The sequence below is a fragment of the Castanea sativa genome, chromosome 12, assembly GCF_040712315.1.
Source record: "Castanea sativa cultivar Marrone di Chiusa Pesio chromosome 12, ASM4071231v1".
Taxonomy (NCBI): domain Eukaryota; kingdom Viridiplantae; phylum Streptophyta; class Magnoliopsida; order Fagales; family Fagaceae; genus Castanea; species Castanea sativa.
Window position 1 is genome coordinate 38,126,385 of NC_134024.1, and position 21,040 is coordinate 38,147,424.

General features: G+C 35.9%; 2 protein-coding genes across 2 annotated transcripts; one reads left to right on the top strand and one right to left on the bottom strand.

Annotated features, from left to right (window-relative positions):
- Positions 1 to 457: 457 nt before the first annotated feature.
- On the top strand, positions 458 to 4,900 carry LOC142618618 (hypothetical protein At1g04090-like). The gene is made up of 2 exons (XM_075791563.1): positions 458 to 852; positions 2,974 to 4,900. The coding sequence occupies exons 1-2, from the start codon at positions 645 to 647 to the stop codon at positions 4,578 to 4,580; spliced, it is 1,815 nt and encodes a 604-aa protein (XP_075647678.1). The 5' UTR covers positions 458 to 644; the 3' UTR covers positions 4,581 to 4,900.
- A 12,362-nt stretch (positions 4,901 to 17,262) lies between these two features.
- Positions 17,263 to 20,645, bottom strand: LOC142620629 (uncharacterized). The gene is made up of 2 exons (XM_075793969.1): positions 20,639 to 20,645; positions 17,263 to 20,531 (listed from the first exon to the last, which is right to left on the bottom strand). Exons 1-2 carry the CDS (start codon positions 20,643 to 20,645, stop codon positions 17,263 to 17,265), a joined length of 3,276 nt encoding a protein of 1,091 aa, XP_075650084.1.
- Positions 20,646 to 21,040: the final 395 nt, after the last annotated feature.

The following is a 21,040-nucleotide window of genomic DNA, read 5'->3' on the forward strand; positions in this document are numbered from 1 at the left end:
ACAAATTCTAAGTGCCAAGTTATTACTGATTCTAATTTAAGCCCACTACAGATTACCTAACAATAACAACTAATAACAACCTGTCATATAAAATTTTTATTGTAAAAAATATTATAAATGTTGCATTACTCTAAAAATATATATAAATACTTTTGTCAAACCTTATGTTTAGGCTTGGATGAAAATATCTCTGAAGCTTTTATTTTTGGGTAGACAACATGAACTAAAATTTCAAACTCGAGGGGCCCTGCTCTCCATGTCCCTCCGAGCCTTGGCCACTTACTGACAAAAGCATGAAAAAAGGCTACCCAACCCATTTGATTGCTGCACCCACATGGCCATTTATATATAAATACATTAAAAATTGCATAGGGACCCACCACCCACAAATAGGACATTTTTTTTTAATAAATATATATTTTTGAATTCAGTTACCTTAAAAAACCAACCTTTTCTTTCCAAATGTTCCATTCCATTTCCATGTCTACCCCTTTCGACAAATACTACTCCACCACCCTCAAAATAGTCTGAGTTTCAACACAGACAACAGAGATTGCGCTCTCTCTATCACTATCAAAAACCAGATAATTGTGTAAGAGGGTCATACTACGTGAACCCTCCAATCTCGTAGGAGTTTTTGGGATATGCTGAGGAGGTTCAAAACAAATATATTCTCTGTTTTAGACGCCTCGAAGATCAAAGCTTTGAAAGCCATTTTATTGTATGTGAGAGAGCTTTTTGCGATTATGTTTGGGTGCAAATGCTTTTATTGGAACACACCCGCCGATTTCTCTCAGCCTTTTCAGCCCCAACCCTATTCACTGCCAGCTCCCATTCCTCAATGGCCTGAAGGTAAAGGCTTTTGAATTTTATTTATTTATTTGTTTGTTTGTTTTCTCAATATAAAATGTGGGTTCTGAATTTTTTTTTGGTTTTCTTTTGTAAATTATGTATTTTTGTTTGATGGGTATGTGGGTTTTGTTGCTGAAGATAGTGTTTGGATTGAGATTTTGTTTTTCTGGTTAATGGGTGTTTCTGAATTGTTGAATTATGGCTTGTAGGGATGGATTATTGGTTAAAGTGCTTTTTTTTTGTTATGTTTGTTTGTTCTGGTTATTGTTGTTTTTGTTTTTGTCAATGTTAGTGTGTTATTTGTGTGGTCAATCAGATTTGTACTGCAAAAAGAGCTTGAACTTATCAAATATGTCAAATTTCTTTGATTTCTAGTGGACAGTTTAATGATTGTTTCAATTTGAGATTGATTGTGTAGCTTTACCTTTCTCCTTACTATGACAAAAATATTACATTTGTGCTAAAGGGGCCCTTATTCATTGTTCAATTTCCAGCTGTCTGTATTCCTTTTCTTTGGTAAGGTGGTTCGTATTGTTTTGTCGGTAGGCTACTTTGTTGTGAGGGAAAAGAAACAAGAAAGTAAATGCCATTTGATTTGCTCAATATTCTACGCACATAGACTACCATTATTGTGACTTCAATTGTTGCTGTTGAAGTGTGTACTTTGTGGAAAGATATGCAAAGTTGAGCATCCGATTAGTTGTATGCTTCTATGAAATGAGATGACAAGACCAAGGGTGTGAAAGTAGTGATAAATTCCTTCTGCTCTTACAATTTGTACTTTTGGAACAGCGGGTGATTCTAAATTCTTAGCAGGGACAACTTGGTAATATGATTATTACTTCTGATAGAGGTCATGTAAAGCTATGAAGCACGGGTGCGTTTCGGGATTCGGGTGCGGGTGCGGGAGCGGGTGCGGGACTCGGCAATTTTTGAAAAAGTAGGGTGCGGGTGCGGCGGGGTGCGGCGATTAAAAAATTATTAAAAATATTTTTATTTATATTTTTAATATATTGCTAAACATACATTTTTTACATTATATAAATATATACCAAATTTAAGAACAATGGTAAATAATAACTAGAATAGAGAGAATAGGAGAGAGCCTAGTTCAAGAGTGAAGGTAGAGAGTGGGAGAGAGGCTTAAGAAAAATGAAGAGGGAGAGGGTTGGGTCTTGGTTTTTTTTCCAAACGGTGCGTTTGCACCTCTTCTTTTTTTTTTTTTTTTTTTTTTTTCAGCCATAAGCACCTGTTGTTGTTTTTTTTTTTTTTGAATTTCGGCCGGTATCGGCATATTTCGGCCGATATCGGCAGATTTCGGCCAATATCGGCCGATTTCGCCTGTATCGGCCGGTATCGGCCGGACCGATTTCAACCGATACGGACCGATTCGGGCCGAATCGGCGCGAATCGGCCCAATTTCGCACGCGTCGGCCCGAATCGGCGCCGTATCGGCGCGAATCGGCGCGAATCGCGCCGAAAAAATTGATTTTTTATTGCCGGACGCGGCACGGACGCGCAGGCAGCGGCGTCGCCTGCGCGTCGCCGCGTCCGGCCGCGTCCGACCCGGGTGCGGCGGCCCAAACGCCGCACCCGTGCTTCATAGATGTAAAGTCAAGTTTATTTAGTGTGCTCATATATATATATATATTTAAATTTTTTTTTTTTTTAAAGTACTCTTATATTTTTCCATTTTAAGTTCTGTTTAAAGTTCCTTGGAGGGTGTTTTTGGTTTGTCAAAGCTTGTAGAGACGGGTGACTTTTTAAGAATCTAGATAATCTTGGTTTTGCATTTTCCTGTGTATAGATTTCTAACCTCAGAGCTCCAGTATTTAAAATTAATGGTTTAATGACTATTCTTTCTGCTTGTATTGTACTATATTTTCTTTTGTACTTCTCATGTTAAAGTGACTCCAAAGAAGGGGGAAAAACGTCATGCTAGGACAGGGGGGTCTCTTTTGTATCTATTGTGCTTTATAGGCAATGTTTCACACACACACACACACAGACACATATATATTGATTTCACGTCTAAAGGTTATTATGCATTTTTTTCCTCTTTGTAGAATGAGAATTCAGCTTCTTCATATAAATTACTTAATTGTATGATTGCCTTCTCAGGTGAAAGTTTTGCTTCTGGAAGAATAAGTCTTGGAGAAACACAAGTTATCAAGATCACAAAGTTCGAGTTCATTTGGGGCTACAACCTATCACAAGACAAGAAGAAAGGTGTTACGTTTTACAAACCAGTGGGAATACCAGATGGATTCTATTGCCTTGGTCACTATTGCCAACCTAACAACCTGCCTTTACGAGGTTTTGTTCTTGTGGCTAGGGAAGTACCTATTTATTCACCAGAAAATCTTCATACTTGTGACCCTATTAAGCCTCCAGCTCTTCAAGTGCCTCTTGATTATACATTAGTGTGGAGTCCTAATGATGGGGGTGATGAAAAGTATGGTGACTGTGGTTATATTTGGCTGCCTCAACCACCTGAGGGTTACAAGCCCCTGGGCTATTTGGTTACCAACAAGCCAGAGAAGCCTGAATTGGATGAAGTGAGATGTGTCAGAAGTGACCTAACAGATGAATGTGAAATTTACCGCCTCATACTTGATGTCGGGTTCAAATCTCCAAACTTGCCGTTCCGAGTTTGGAGTACTAGACCCCATCACCGGGGCATGCTGGGGAAAGGAGTTCCTGTGGGGACATATTTCTGCAGTAGCTACTGGATTCCTGGAGAAGATATGCCTATTGCATGCTTGAAGAATTTAAATCCTACCCTACCTGCAATGCCAAATCTTGATCAGATTCATGCACTTATCCACCACTATGGACCCGCTGTTTTCTTTCATCCTGAAGAGATCTTCTTGCCATCTTCTGTTGCATGGTTTTTCAAGAATGGAGCACAATTGTTCAAAGCTGGCATTCTATATGGTGAGGATATTGATGCAAATGGCTCAAATTTGCCAAGTGGGGGAACGAATGATGGGGAATTTTGGATTGACTTGCCGAGTGATGATCGCGGAGAGATTGTCAAACATGGGAACTTAGAAAGTGCAAAACTTTTTGTTCATGCGAAGCCAGCTCTAGGTGGTACTTTTACTGACATTGCAATGTGGGTTTTCTGCCCCTTCAATGGCCCTGCCACACTGAAAGTTGGATTATTGAATATTGCTCTTAGCAAGATTGGGCAGCATGTGGGTGATTGGGAGCATTACACACTTCGTATATGCAACTTCACCGGTGAGCTTTGGGGTATATATTTTTCACAGCATAGTGGTGGTCAATGGGTGGAAGCTTATGACTTAGAGTACATAGAGGGAAATAAAGCTGTTGTTTACTCATCAAAGAGTGGACATGCAAGTTACCCTCATCCCGGGATGTATCTCCAGGGGTCTGCAAAGCTTGGGATTGGAGTGAGGAATGATTGTGCTCGGAGTAATTTGTATGTGGATTCAAGCATCCATTATGAACTTGTTGCAGCAGAGTATCTTGGAGATGAGGTTATTACAGAGCCTTTTTGGTTGCAGTTTATGAGAGAATGGGGTCCAACTATTGTGTACGATTCAAGAACTGAGCTGGATAAGCTAATTAATTTTTTGCCTGTGATGCTCAGATATTCAGTAGAGAATATATTTGATAAGTTACCTATTGAGTTATCTGGAGAGGAAGGTCCTACTGGGCCCAAGGAGAAGAACAATTGGGTGGGAGATGAAAGAAGCTAGTCAGCCAAATTTGTCACACAGCCAGGTTGATGGATTGTTGTCCCACGTCTCCTGCAGGGTTATGTTGATATAAAAAATATACACGCATAGTGAATAATGAATATTGTTTGAGGGCTGGTCTTGTTGTAACTCTTATGTATATTTGTCGTTCTTGTATTATGTGTTTAGATAGGCTTGCTAAGTCCTCCAATTTAAGCAAAAGAGCGCGATAGGAATATCAATGTTAAGTTAAATTTTGATTATTATTATTTTTTAAAATTTTTACAAATATAGTACGGAAAGTATGTTTAATCAATTTAGTACATTTTTGAATATGAAAAGCGTATTTTCTTCCAAGTATTTGAATTTTGAACATTAAAGATTCTTTGTGCTTATAATTTTCGCTCTATGAATCTTATATATATATTAAACTAGAGTTCGTTTATAGAAAGTAGGAGCTAGAAGGCCTAGCATCACAGGGGGATGATCAAAAACCACAAAATCCTGTTGCAAATTCACTCCCCTCCTAACTAGAGCAGCATCACCTGCAATCTTCAACAAGAGTAGAGATCCCACCACTGGTTTCAGTTGTGTTAGAGATCAATGAAACCACTACTTGTGCATCTAACTCAACTTCAACAAATTGCAAACATAAATGTAACATAAGAAGATCCGTGTGTATGAGTGGTGCAACTGAAAGTAGTTCTATTGGCTAAACAACTACAATGAGAATGAAGAAGAACAAAGATCTTTTTAATTACACTTCATTACAAATTTGCTTGATTGACATTTCTCAATTTTGCTCAACCTCATCCTTAATTATATTTGAATCTTGTTGAATTGAGTCTCCTCCACAAATATGCTAATAAAAAAATTAAGAAGTTAGTTATAGTAGGGCGATTTGCTGAGTCAGTGCGAGATAGTGGTTTGTGGCTGCGGCTTGGGGTCGAGGTTTGATATGAGCTGGGTTGGTGGCTTGTTACTATGTGCGTTGAAAATAGATTGATTTAAAGAGAAATATTGTAAAATAGAGAATAACATGTAGGGTGTGTTTTGAAAGTGAGCAATTAAAGTGTCATTTTGAAACTACTTATTTAGCTTTTTTGTTGAGAGTATTATAGATAAAAGCTAAAAGCTAAATAAAACAAGTTGATTGTTTTTTTTTTGGGGGCTAAAAGTATTATAATTTATTTTAAAGGAGATATAAAGATATATTAAGCAAGAAACAAAAATATTATCGTTCGATGACATAATTGGCTTGGGACCTGAACAAAAAAGCAAAAATAAAAAAGAGAGCTAAGAGCATCTCCAATAAAAGAGCTAAAATCAAAATCATAGGCAAAGTATAGAGTGAAGCCTTAGAAACCAGGTCTAGCAGTATCTGCAAATTAGGAAATTTTTTTTTGTTCATCTACGATCACTCTTTATCCGAAGGTTACTATAGATGAGTAAAAAAAAAATTTTGGCTTGAAAATTCATAAAGATGAACTAAAAAACTAATATTTTCTCTTTCCTCTCTCCACTTCTTTCTATCTTTTATCAATATAGTTGATGAGAATAAATAAAAAATATTAAAAAAATGAAGAAATAATATTTAAATAGGATAGGAAAATGATAGAGAGTTTGTTAGAAAGTAAATTTATAAAAGTATGTAGAGAAAATGAAAAAGTAATTATTTACTCTCGCAATAGTAAAATATGGTTAAGTTGGTGGAGATGCTCTAAACATGGGCAGCCTTAAATCAAAGAGCCCAAAAAAAAAAAAAAAAAAAAAAAACAAATAGTGATGTGGGCTCCTACACAAAATAAGCTAAATGTTGGCGGAAAAAGTGAAATCCAAATGCAGGTAAAAGTGAAAAAAGTGATTTGTTGGCTAAAATAGAGAAATTATTTCCTTCATCATACATTTAACAATTAACAATTAAATCGTAACCATACCACTTCATCAAAAGTCTCATGCCAATGCCAATGCAACCAAATCACATCACCTCTTGTTTCTCAAAAAAAAAAAAAAAAAAAAAATCACATGATCTTTTTAAATACCAAAAAAAGTACTAAATGCATAAGACAAAACATAATATAGATAAGGTAAAGTGCAAATTACACACCTGAAGTTTTGTGCTGTTTAGATTTTATATCCGACGTTTTAGAAATTTGATTTTATACCCTGAAGTTTGGTTCTATTAGCAATTTACACCTCATGATTAGTTTTTGCCATTAAGCGAGACATATGCATGCTCCCATGTTTTATTCTTGCCAAATCATTAACGAACAGTACCGTTTTAGTGGAGACCAAGAGCAGACCTAGCACTATCCAAACAGTACCGTTTTGCAGTGTAAAAACACAAAACTCAAATCCTAAACTATACCGTTTCAGCCAAATTCTAAAATCAAAATCATTTGTGAACCCATCCGCCTGAAAACTACCGGCTCATCATGACGTGAACCCATCAGCTAGCCCAAAAATGGCCACAAATATGGCGAGCAACAATAGAGAAGCTCGGAGATGGAAGATTATGGAAAGAGGATCAGGGATATGACCGTTTATCTTTATCTATCCATCAATCCAAACTAACAGCGCTAATTTGCAAGTGCTGTAATAGAATTCAAATTCACAAAACCAAAACACTGTTGGATGGATTTAATGGTATGCTAGCCTAAGCCTACCACTCCCAATTACTGTATATATCGTGTTTTTGTTTTGTAAAATTAATTGTGATATTTTATTATTATTATTATTATGGATTAGAAAATTGGAAGTGGAAGTGGACCAAGTGGTGAAAAGAATGAGGTGAAATTGAAGCTGTATTCATTCTAGTGGAGCAGTTCTTCATTCGGTGTTCACTTTTCTTTAATTATTTAATCAATTTTACTGATTAGATCTAATTTTTTTTAAAGTCATTATTAAACAGTCTATCCTCTTTCCATAATCTTCCTTCTTCAGGCTTTTCTAACGTTGCTCTCCATATCAGTGGTTGTGGCCTTGGCTGCTGCCTGGCTAATGGGTTCATGATGAGCCGGTAGTTTTCAGGAGGATGGATTCACATCGATTTCCTGCTCTGCAATTTGGAAGTTGCTGATACAAGTTATTTTGATTTTAGAATTTGGCTGAAATGGTGTTGTTTAGGATTGGAGTTTTGTGTTTTAACATTGGGCAAAACGGTATTGTTTGGATAATGCCAAGTCTGCTCTTGGTCTTCACTAAAACAGTACTGTTTAGCGCTGATTTGACAAAAATAAAATATATCAGCATGCACATGTGTCACTTAATGGCAAAAACTTACTGTAAATAAATTGTTAACGGAATGAAACTTCAGGATGTAAAATTAAAATTTTGAAACGTTAGGGAGTAAAATTCAAACAACTCTAAACTTTAGGAGTGTAATTTATAATTTATCTTATAGATATATAAAAGACAATGGATTAATCCTTGTTTTCTTAAATTCTCAAGCATCACCTAGGTAGGATAGACTTAAATTTTTATTTATTTATTATATTCGAACTAATTAAGCAAGCATTATTTCTTAAAAAAAAAAAAATTATAACATCACACATAATTTACATAGCTAGTAAGACATACTAACATCACACATAATTCAGTGTCAGATGCTAAGATGATTTTCCTATAGCCCAATTTCCATACCACGGTTAGCCCACGTCGAATAGCCCATAATTCTATTGAATTATATTTGTTATTAAGCCTATGTGGATTGATAATTTTATGGGTTTTTTCTTCTTGTTGTCGTCGTCGTCGTTGTTGTTGAGGAAACCCTATGATTCAATTCCCTTATGGCGTAAACTTTAAAGTTAAACTTTGATGTAAACCTATTGTGATTGGAAACCATGGTGCAAAGAGGAGGATCTTTCATCAAGGTGTATATGTAGAATATTGTAGACTCATACAGTCATGCTAACAAGTACAAGTCCTTGACCATTAAGTCCATCAGAATCGAGTTACACAAACACAACCAATTCTTCGGATTGCCTAAATAAGAAGATCACAATCAAATTTAGAGAAGCTAATAATAAAACAAGAAAAGTTAGACTAAAAAAAAAAAAAAAAATTTAAACAATGCTCGACACTGCTCAAGCAAATTCCTCACCACTTAGTTATTATTACTTGATTTATGACTGGGCAAAACACATGATGGTCATGCAGTAAGATCGCATGATTATAAGTTTAACAAGAGGCTAACGTTATGAAATTATTGCAAAATCCGAAATCCTAGAAACTACAGAATCCTTAAACACAGAGTTAATCCATCTCTTTAAGAGCCCATAATTCAGTTTCAAAACTAGTAGCAACATCAAGATGACAGGAGATCAACAACATTTATCATTAAAAAAAATAAATTTCAAGTATTTTTAATTTTAAAATATACAAATCATGAGTTTATGAATTAGATAATAAAAATAACCAATTAACATGAATTTATGAGGTGAGATTTAAGTTACACTCAAGTAAATTTTTGCATTACATTCACACCATATCTTTACCTCCTTTTTATAGAGTTTCCAACTAAGTGAAATTACAGGAGTTGTCTTTACTCTAATGACTTTTCAATTTATAATAGAAAATTCTAGAATGTGGAAGACATAAATGTTATGGAACGTAGCTCTAGGATTTTTTTCTAGGGGGGTTAGTAAGAACTAAGAAGATGAATCTTGAGTAAGAGATAAATTTTGCAATTTATGTGATTTTTTTATTACAAATTTGTCTATAGTGCTAGAAAGAGAACAAAAGATAAACTATAAGTTTATTTGATATATTGTTTATTAATACAATAAACATATTAATTTCTGTTGCTAAGATTAAATTTTAGAAATTATCTATTGTTTCTAAATACAATAAACATATTAATTATTGTTGTTATAAGTGAACTTTAAATATTATTGCTTAAATGCTTTTATCTATTAGTTTATGTCTTTACTCATTACAATTATTTTACTTACCAATTCAACACAACTTTGACAACTATTGGTCTTTATAATTATATTGAGATTTTTTGTGTGTGTTAATATTTGTATTTATCTTCACTCAATCATTCCTTTGTCCCATGCCCCTTGTCTATTTTATTTTTTTATTTTTTATTTTTTAGAATCAGCCATGTCTAATTGTTTAATTGCTTTTTAGTGTAACATTTCCTATTTAAAAAAGTTAAAATATTGTCAAGAGGATCATATTTAAGCTAATTTCAATTGAGCATTAAAAATATTTTGGTTTGAGGGTTCAAAATTTTATTTTAAATTATCAAAATAAATTATTTTAAAATTACTATACATAATTCTTGTTTTTTTTATGCCAGCTTAGGGGATTTATTTGAACCCCTTGAGCTTCACTTGCTGCCACCACTCCTGATGGAACGATAATAGGCACAAAAATTTATGGAAAGACAAGAGGCACCTGTTGGCTTACTATTTCCAATAGTATGGAGTTTCTAAAAATCTCTTTACTCTCACTAGTTATTGCCTTGTCTACTGATAAGAGTAGGTCATTTTCATTAGTACGTGTTAGGAATGCTATAAGTACATTGATAATAACTGTTGTAGATTTAGTTAGTTAGTTAGTTACAATTCTAAGCATGTGAATCACATTTAGCACATGTTAGAATTATTAATGCACATGGGGAATAATAGGACCATTAAGATAAGGTCATGTGGGCCAATAGAATAGTTTTATTGTTCTATAAATACCTACTTGTAGTCACATTTCCATCATGGATGAATAAACTAATTGCTTAGTGCATTAGTGCATCTCTCTCTCCCTCTCTCTCTTAATCTCTCTTTCTCTATGGATGGTGACTACCTCGAATTAAGTCAATTTTCCTACAATTTTCATCAATTCTCTTATAATTCCTATTCATCTCCGTTAGGAACCACTGGATTCCTAACAGTGTCAAACACTTAAAAAAAAAAAAAGAGCAATTGAGTGCTCAAGAGAGCTTTTGAGTGAAAAAGAGATGGAGCTTCTTTTTAAACCATTCCTTTAGTTTGAAAGTTTTATTTTTGTCATTTTGTGAGGTTGTTGATATTTAATTCTAAAAGTTCCCTGACATGATTATGCTCTGTTTGAGAGAATAACTGCTCAAAGAGCGAGGGGACCAATCGAACTTCAAGAGTTTCTTCTTTGCTTTGAGATAAGTCTTCTTTCTTTTGTTTTCCCTTTTTTGTTTGTGTTTTTTTGTTTTTTTTTTAATATTTTAATTAATTATATATATGTATATATACACACACTAACCAATGTCAGACATGTAAGTATAAATCTGTGTTTTACAATATGTTGTTGAATAGATTCATTATCATAAACCAATAGTAAGTATGAAAGCTTCTAAAAATTTCTTTACTCTCACTAGTTGCCTTGTCTATTGATAAGAGTCCTTAATATGAAACACTCAAAATCGAGAGCAATCAAGTGCTTAAGAAAGCTTTCGAGTGAAAAAGAGATGGAGCTTCTTGTTAAGCCATTCCTTTAGTTTGAAAGTTTAATTTTGGTTATTTTTTTATCATCCAAGTTCTATTGCATGCTTTAGTTTCCCTTTGCAATCTCAATCTATTCATGTTGTGTAGGCATTGGGGGACGGTTCAAGAATAGCAAGTTTGTGATCTTCAAACGATATAAGTCTTCCCTATGACTCTTCCTTCGGATTGGATAATTATGAACATGCTCTATTTTGTTTTTTATTAATCTTGAGTAAATTTTAGAATTTATGCAGGTGAAATAGATCTTGATTTGTTTAATATTAATTTGTTGCGTTTTATTTTGTTTTAGATAAAGAGTCGTTTGAATAAGTTAAAAGATATGTGAATCTAAATAAATATGAAAGAATCCTAAAAACTGAGTTTATGAGACAATAAGCGTACATAGACTTGGAAAAACGGGTTGGGATTCAACAACCCAATCCGACTTAGCTAACCTGTGACCCAAACCAATTTAAATTTTTTTTTTTAGGGTAAAAAGTAATAAAATTAAGACATGATTGGTTTACTTGTTTATTTTGGGCTTTATAGTGCACAACTCAAAAACTCTGCTAGGAATTGGGAAATTTTGATAATTGAATTCGAGGACAACCAACCTCCAAGAACAGGGACAGGGAAGAACAGAGAGAGAATTAGAAGGAACAGAGAAAGGAATTATGGAATTAACAAAAAAACAGTTCATACACTTTCCTTCCCATTTCTCTAGTCTAATAGCCTCAGTAACTAACTGAATGCTAGCTGTGTAACTACCTTGATAGCCATTCTCTCTAACTAACTAACTACATCCACTAACACACATATGCCACATAAGCATGAGGTAAACACTTCACCACTACAAGTAATACATGTGTATCTAACCTACAATACAAGTATACAATGTATACAATGCCAGCTAATCAATACAATCATTATCTAAAGCATAGTTATATACACACCTAGGCTGCATTGGCATACGCACTCCTCATCAATTGTGCACAAATGCCCTATCAGCAGTTTACGCCCCCCCACATCAGCAGCCTAAGCACACCCTGCAGCACCACCCCATGTAGCAACTCATGGATGCCTTATCAACACCACACGCACTGCCCATCAGCATCACACGCACACATACCATTAGACCCTCCTAACAATGCCCTCTCCTTCAAAGCACCTTGCCCACAAGGTGTGGAAACTTCTATTGCAATTCAAATAAACTCTCCTAGGTAGCATCTTCCTTACTCTCACCCTGCCATTGCACCTAAACCAGAGTGATGAGCCTTCTCCTTAATTGATGAGTTCTAGAGTCCAAAACAATCACAAGCTCAGGGGCAAGGATCTGATCTTCATTCACAATAGGCAAGGCAGGTCTAGGAACCACATGAGCACCCAATTTAGCCTTAAGATTGGATACATGAAACACATGGTGGATTTGTGACTCTGCAGGTAGATCAAGCTTATAAGAAACCTCTCCCACCTTCTGCACAACCTGGAATGGCCCATAAAAGCGAGGAGCAAGTTTCCCAAACTTCCTAGACTGAACTGAGGATTGCTTGTATGGTTGAAGCCTAAGATAAACCCAATTCCTCACCTTAAAGGACTTGTCCACTCTCGTTTTGTCAGCAAACCACTTCATTCTCTCTTGAGCAGTATTCAAATTGTGCTTAAGCAATGAAAAGAGCTGCTGCCTATCCTGCAAGTATGAATCAATAGCTGCCACCCTTGTAATCCTGGAACATATTCACAACCTTAGGAGAGGGATAGCCATAAAATGCCTCAAATGGAGTGAGCTTAATGGAAGTGTGGAAGTTAGTATTGAACCAAAACTCAGCTAAGGGTAGCCAATCCACCCAAGAGTGAGGTCTGTCAGTAGTGAAGGCCCTCAGATAGTGCTCTAGACTCTTATTCACCACTTCAGTCTGCCCATCAAATTGAGGGTGATATGAAGACGACATAGCTAGATTAGTCCCTTGCAATTTCATCAATTCAGACTAGAATTTGGAAGTAAACACTGGATCCCTGTCACTAACAATTGTAGAAGGCATACCATGTAACTTGAATACAAACTGCATGAACAAATGAGCAACTTTAGCAGCAGTGTAAGGGTGAGCCAATGGAATGAAATGGACATACTTAGTGACCCTGTCCACCACCACAAAAACCACTGACTTCTGTTGAGACTTGGGTAATCCTTCCACAAAATACATACTAATGTCTAGCTAAGGCCTATCAGGAACAGCCAAGGGTTGCAACAAACTAGCAGGGAAGCAGGTATCACTCTTCAACCTTTGGCAAGCATCACACTCCCTAACAAACTGCTTTAAGTCCCTCATAGTAAATAATCCTTCTTGAGCCTTTGGAAGGACTTCAAATAGCCATAATGACCTCCTAAAGGACTAGCATGCACTTGCTGCAACACTTGAACCCTCAAATCCTGAGTAGAACTTCCCAAAAACAGTACGCTGTAAGGTTTTGTAATCGAGGAGCTTCGTGATCTTCATCGTGTTGAAGAACTGAAGAACTTTACAGCTAAAATCCTTCTCAAGTTGGTGGTTAGTCATGTACTTAGATCCGTGTATCGATTGATTAGTCACGTATTGGGAGCCATGCATTGAAAATGAGAGATTGTCACTAAGTCCAATTGTGGATTGGGGTAAGGGTTCAATTGTAAGTTGGTATAAGGTATCGGGATTCCTTTACTTGTAACCGTTTGTTATGATAATAGTAGATTCTCAAGAGTGGTGACCTTAAAATCATCCGGTGGGATTTTTGCCTTGGAGGTTTTCCCCATTTGTAAACAAATCACCTTGTCAACTTTATTTTCCATTGCATTTAACTTAGTTAGTGATTTGTTTGTGCTATCATGCGTATTGCATGTTAATTGAATTAATTAATTAACTTGACTAATTAATTGGTTAATTTATCATAAGGGGTCAATACATTTTTAGCCTATCATATGTCATTTTAAATAATGAGATAAATGCATGATTTGGATTTAGGACTCTTTTAATAATTAAATTCCTATCTAAATATAGTCTAGCAGAAATACTAATAGAGGTTTGCCATGGGCCAAATGAATTTGGTTGACTATTTTTTTGAATTATTGAGAACGAAAGCAAGCGAATGAGAATTGAAATTAAATGAAGAGAAAATGAGGATAGATCTGAGGTTTTTATTCTTGAACTCTTTCGGATCTTGTACTTCCACCTGGGGCTTCCTTTCAATTGGGTCTTTTCTCACTCGATTTGTTACCGTTGATCTTGAACCACAATCACTATAGATTTAAAAGTCAAATTACTAATCCCTTTGGCCACTAAAATGAATTTAGCCAAAGAAAATAATAACAAATAAATATGGACTAAAGTGTCAACCTTATCATCGTGATGATAAATCTTCTATCGGTGAAAGGCTGGAATAATCCAAGGATACCTGGATCAGGTTAAGGGCATTGGCATGGGGAGAAGTTCGTGAGAATTTAAAAGTCCCTTTCACCTCCTCCGTATACCACTTACAAGCCCCCGATCTCTCTGCTCTTTTATGGGCAGTTTTCATAATATCTAGTAGCTTGTGTAGCTCGTTTATTAGTTGTTGTAACACCTTCTCAAGACGTTCCTTAACTTTAAACCTAATATTTGGTATGTAGACCTTTGTAAGAGGTTAAAGTTGGTTCCTATACCTATAGCAAGTGCTGACTCCCAACTCTTTGCCTATTGTCCATTTGGCAAAGGTGTACTCCTTGGCAGCAATCCCGTGTCTAGGAAGTTGAACCCACAATAGTGATTCACAAAAACCCTAAAATCTTTGTTTTCTTTTTACTCTAATGAGGATGTAATTATTTCTCTCTATATAAGATATGTTAGAAGCAAATGCTTAGGCTAAATCCTATAGACAGGATTCCCACCCATCATGTATGTTTTGATTATGTCCATGCATGTTGCTTTGATCTTTGTCTAATTTGCATGCTTAAAATAGATCCAACTATAGAGAAACCTTACTAGAATATATTTAGGAGGTACAAAATGGGGGTTATTGTTGGAAAAAACACGGAAAATACGTATTTATATCTCATACAAAACATGAGCAGCGGAAAAAAAAAAACGGATCTACTTCATTCGCAATTGATAACATGTACTATGTAAGTTTCAGAATTTAAGAACAAGAAAGCGTACCTTGGTGCGGTGAAATTCAAAACCGAAGATCAGAAGCACTTGGGAACACTTTTAATCTTCACTCCAATTCCACTTAATGCCCAAGATGTGTGGTCTCTCAATCAATTTTCAAGGAGAGAATAGGAGAGTGTCCAACACTCACATACAAACCATTTTATTCATTGTATGAAAACACTTATGAAAAAGACTTATGAAAACCTTTTTAAAATTCTGTATGTTTCTCTCCTTATATATAACTGATTATCTAATTGGGCTAGCCGTTTAGCCTATTCCAATTGGGCTCTTGTGTGTGGCTTGGAGTAGGATTAAAAGGGACCAATAAGATACTAGCTCCAATGGACATTGGGCGCTTTTTTGTCAACTCTTGACAAGTTCAAAGTTACCATTAACTAAATTTAATACCACTATATAAATATAGTTTCACTCTAGGCCTTATCTATAAATTATATCCCAAGACTTTATTGTACATGCAACCCTTTCATAAAATATTCGTAGTAATACAAAGTCATGAATGTAGACTGCCACTTTGAAGATTACTACTTATTAATCCTTGAGTACCCGATTTAATCCTTTAAGTTATTCATCATATACTTATGAAATCCAATTCCATAAATAAATACTTTAGTAACTCTTTACTACAGGAATATTTTAGCCAAACCCATTAAACTTATCTCAAAGGAATATTTTGTGTCTCCGTTAAGAGACTATGAATTCCATCTTGAGAATAGATGTTTCATCAACACTAAATGTGGTTGCCCAACATATTGAGATTTTGATCGTGACTTTAGATCTCACTCCTGATATATCAAAGCAACCTACATCTCATGATCAGGTCCATTATTCTCTCAGGATTTAGAGTTGATGTAAATAGAAGTCGTGAACTTATTATTCATTTGACAGTCGTTAGGAGAATAATAAACTCACAGTGGTCTAGTTCAATATGTCTTAACTCTTAAAACATATCAACATACCAACTAGAAGTCTCCACTTCCATGATCAAGACAAATCATTTTAGTTGATATGTTATAGTCTTCGCAGATGAAATGCCTAATTTCATCACCGACTACGAACTAAAATTCTGAGTTTACAAAGAACTTGTGATTTATATCTTTTGTGACTTTTCACATAAATCACATATTATGCATCTCATAGACTAAGATAATGTCACATTAGTTCATTAATAAATAGTCTCATATGATTAAATAATTTAATTATTTATAACATGCCAATAAATTGGATTTTAGGGCATAAACCCCAACAGTTTATCCATTTGATTGAATGGACTCGGGTGCCTAGCACCTTCCTAAGTATGTACCCTAATTTCAGACTCTTAAATTGATAAAATTAGACATTTTTCTAGGGGTCAAGAGTTGTTCCAGGATCTATACCTAATGGCGACTTTTATTCTCTATCTAGGATGGTCTCATAGTTGGCAAAACGTAACCCTAATTGGTCACATGGGGAGACCGAAAACGGCCATTTGAGAAGGTTTGTTGCATAGGTTGAGGGGCTCACATTATTCATCTTTGTATATTATTTTGTGAATAGTTGTTGCAAATTGCAATATGGTAAGCTTGGTCCATTGCATAGTCATTGAGACACAATGGTCTGATCAACAATAAATAGACTACCATCGTACAATATATTAAGGAGCATTTGGGTGTCTTATTCATATATAATAGTACTTAATCACTTGAGGTTTTTTTATTATTATTTTTTTAACATCCAATTAGTATTTAATAGTACTTCCTTTTGCCTCATGCCCCAGCCCATCCCACTTACACAAATGAGAAAAAAACATAAAATAAAAAAAGAAAAACAAAATATAGTAGTGCGAGAAGCAAACATAGAAATTTTAGTTCCGGTATCCCCTCCTCATTTGTCTTTGCCTTCTATATTGTCTTGTTCCAAAAGTGTTCCTAAACCAATCAGGTTTCTTAGTGGTCATTATGTGGCCAATAACAATTCCAACTAAGAAACCGCTTCCATACCCAATCACAACATATTTCCAATCAATTTCAATTGAAGATCCATAGCCTTGATTCTCATTGGAGGTTGAAGGCAATGATCATTCACATTTTCTCAATAATGGGCTTCCACACAACCTGAATTCCCTTCAAAGGAACTAGTTGGAAATGTGTTAAATTGGTTTCCTTGTGGTATAGATCCAGTGAATAATTTGTAAGACACGTTGAATGATGCAAGGAAAGTGAGTTGTGTTAGTTGTTGAGGGATTTCTCCTGAAAGCTTGTTTTGAGAAAGATCCATTGACTCAAGTTGCACTAAGTTTCCCATGGATGATGGTATATGACCAGTGAATATGTTGTTGGATAAATTTAGCGTATGAAGCCCTTTGAGAGTTGCAATGGATTCTGGAATCTCTCCCTCAAATCTATATTTTGAGAAATCTATGATTGTGTAGACTTCTATAATTTTGTAATAGTTCATTGTCAAGCCCTTATTTGTCACTGTCATTGAATAGTCATAATGATCAGGAAATCCCCTAGCAAAACTACGTGTCTGCACTTGCATGTAAGATAAGTGGCCTTTTCCATCAATTTTCATGGCATTCCAAGTTTGGAAGAATTCGGAAGGCAAAGTACCGGTAAGACTATTGCAAGAAACGTCAAAGACACGTAACTTAGGAAATGCAAGATTGAATTCTGGACTCATTATCACACCATGGAATCCATTAGAGCGCAGAATGAGAACCTTCAACTTTGGTAGGTTTCCAAACCAAAAGGGGAAAGTATCATTGATCAGATTGTTTCCAAGATCAAGAATCTCTAGCATTGCACAGTTGACTATTGATTTTGGTACTTGCCCACTCAACTTGTTTTCACCCAAGTTAATCATCCTTATTTTATTCCCACTTGTCCATGTGTGAGGAATTGTGCCATGCAAGTTGTTTCTTCTCAAGTTCAATATCATGAGAGAATTGCTGAAGTTTTCGAAACATTTTGGAACTTTGCCACTTAAGTTGTTCTCTGACAAATCAAGAACTTCAAGGAAATTCAAATTGCAAATCAATGGTGGGATTTCTCCTGAAAGCTCATTCATTGAGATTGAATAGAAGGAGATGGAGGATGGTAGAATTGGGAGTGATCCTTGGAGTTTATTTGAGCTAATGTTTAAAACGAGTAAACGAAGCCAAGGGAGAACACAATGACTTGGGTTTGAGTTGGTTAGAAAGTTGTGAGAGAGATCCAAGTACTCTATTGTTTTTGTACTTGTTTTCCAAAACCATTGGGGTATTTGGCCATGAATATTATTGAAGGCTAGGTCTAAATATTGTAGTCTATCTTGATTTTTTAAGAAGTCTGGGAACTCAGTAAGATTGCATGAAGCCAACCCCAGGGTGATGAACTTTTGAAGGGTAGCATTGGAACTTATTTTGGGGAGTAGAAATGATAACTTGTTGAATGAAACACATAGTGCGGATAATTTTTTCAACCCAAGTAACATGTCTAGCTCCACTATGCCACTCAAAATATTTGAAAAAAAATCAAGATATTGAAGATTTTCAAGTTGAGAGATAGAGCTTGGAATAGAACCTTGCAACAAATTCTCTGAAAGATCTAGATTATTTAATTTGGTTAAATTCATAACCCAAAAAGGCATGCTACCAGTGAACAAATTAGAGCTCAATTCCAAATAGGTAAGTTGGGTGAAATTGGCAAGAAAGTGTGGGATGTCTCCTGTCAAATTGTTTCCCCTAAGGAACAAATAAGTAATTTTGTTGAGCTCACTGAGCCAAGACCAGCTTGAACTGCTCATGTTAAAAGATAAAATTTCAAGATGAGTCAGTTTGGTGAGGTTTAAGAAGGAAAAAGGCAATTGTCCCAAAAAATGATTTCCTGTAAGGTATAGATTAGTGAGCATGGAAATATTATCTAGTGAACGGGGAACCAACCCTGACAGGTTACAATTTGTGAAATCCAAATATTCCAAGGAAACAAGGTTTCCAATAGAGGCAGGTATCTCACCAGGAAATCTTGTGCTCCCAACGCCCAAATACTTAAGGTGACTGCTCAAATGCGACTCAGGAAAATAACCTACAAGATCTGAGTTATTGAATAACTCAAGAACTTGTAGGTTTGGTAGCTGCAGAATGCCTATTGGAAATTCCCCAATCAATCCACAAGAAATGAGAATATGAGAATTCAGTTTGGTGAGGTTTGAGAAGGAAGAAGGTAATTGCCCCTTAAAATGATTTCCTGAAAGGTCTAGATAAGTGAGCATGGAAAGGTTACCTAGTGAAAGGGGAACCAACCCTGACAGGATACAATCTGTGAAATCCAAATATTCCAAGGAAACAAGGTTTCCAATAGAGGCAGGTATCTCACCAGAAAATCTTGTTCTCCTAACGCCCAAATACTTAAGGTGACTGCTCAAATACGACTCAGGAAAATAACCTACAAGATCTGAGTTATTGAATAACTCAAGAAATTGTAGGTTTGGTAGCTGCAGAATGCCTATTGGAAATTCCCCAATCAATCCACAAGAAATGAGAATAAGAGAATTCAATTTGGTGAGGTTTGAGAAGGAAGAAGGTAATTGCCCCTTAAAATGATTTCCTGAAAGGTCTAGATAAGTGAGCATGGAAAGGTTACCTAGTGAAGGGGGAACCAACCCTGAGAGGTTACAATATGTGAAATCCAAATATTCCAAGGAAACAAGGTTTCCAATTGAGGCAGGTATCTCACCAGAAAATCTTGTTCTCCCCATGCGCAAATACTTAAGGTGACTGCTCAAATGTGACTCAGGAAAATAACCTACAAGATCCGAGTTACTAGATAACTCAAGAAATTGTAGGTTAGGTAGTTGCAAAATGCCTATTGGAAATTCCCCAACCAACCCACAATAACCGAGAGCACGAGAAGTTAAGGAGGTCATATTTGCCAGCTGATTTGGAACGGGACAAGATATGTCTACCATATAGAGATGAAGTTTCTCTAGGTTGGTTAGATTTTGAATCAGGCTTTTTAGATTGGGTCTTTTGAGTTCCAAACCTGGCAAAGGTGAATAGTAAGAAAAATAATTATAAGACAAATCGAGGATAGACAACTTGTTTAGTAGTGAAATTTCTGATGGAATTTGACCAACAAAGAAGGAATAAAAGAGGTTGAGATGTGTTAGCATGGAAAGATTTCCTATAGTAGATGGTATGTGAGAGTAATTGAAGCGATTGTAGTTGAGGTCAAGCACTTGAAGGTGAACAAGGCGGAAAAGGCTGCTGCTAGAGTTGATGGAACCATAGAGGCAACTGTTGCTGAGGTTAAGGCCAATCACGTGACCACTGCCCTCATTGCAGTCAACCCCTTCCCATGAGCAACAACTGTTATTCTCTCCTTGAAGCGTCCATTATGCTACCTTATAAGGATAAGCATAAGCATAAGGAACCAAACAGGTGGAGGGGTTGGCAATAAAGCTTTCCTTGAATTGCAACAAGGCAGACCTCTCATCAGTGTGGCACAATGGGCGAATAGAAGATGAAGACTCAGAACTGAGATGAAAAAGTGAGAAGAGGAAAATTGAGCTCAAGAACATGCAGTAAGATAATGCTAGTCCCATAGTGTTTTGTATGTTCTATGTTTACGAGTGCTTGGTTAGCAAGGAAATGATTGCGCAGGGCTTTTATAGACCGTGGGCAGCTCTTATGCAGTGATATTCAGTACCTTATCCTTTACCAAAAAAAGGAAAAAAGAAAAAGTGGGTAACAAATAGGATTTGGTGGACCCAACTAGTAGCATGCGAGATTTCTCTTAGCATACAACATTAATTGACGCGGCATCCGCCGTGCACCCTCTGTCAATACTCAATAGGGATCGGCTTTCCTTTTGTTTGATAGGATTTCCAA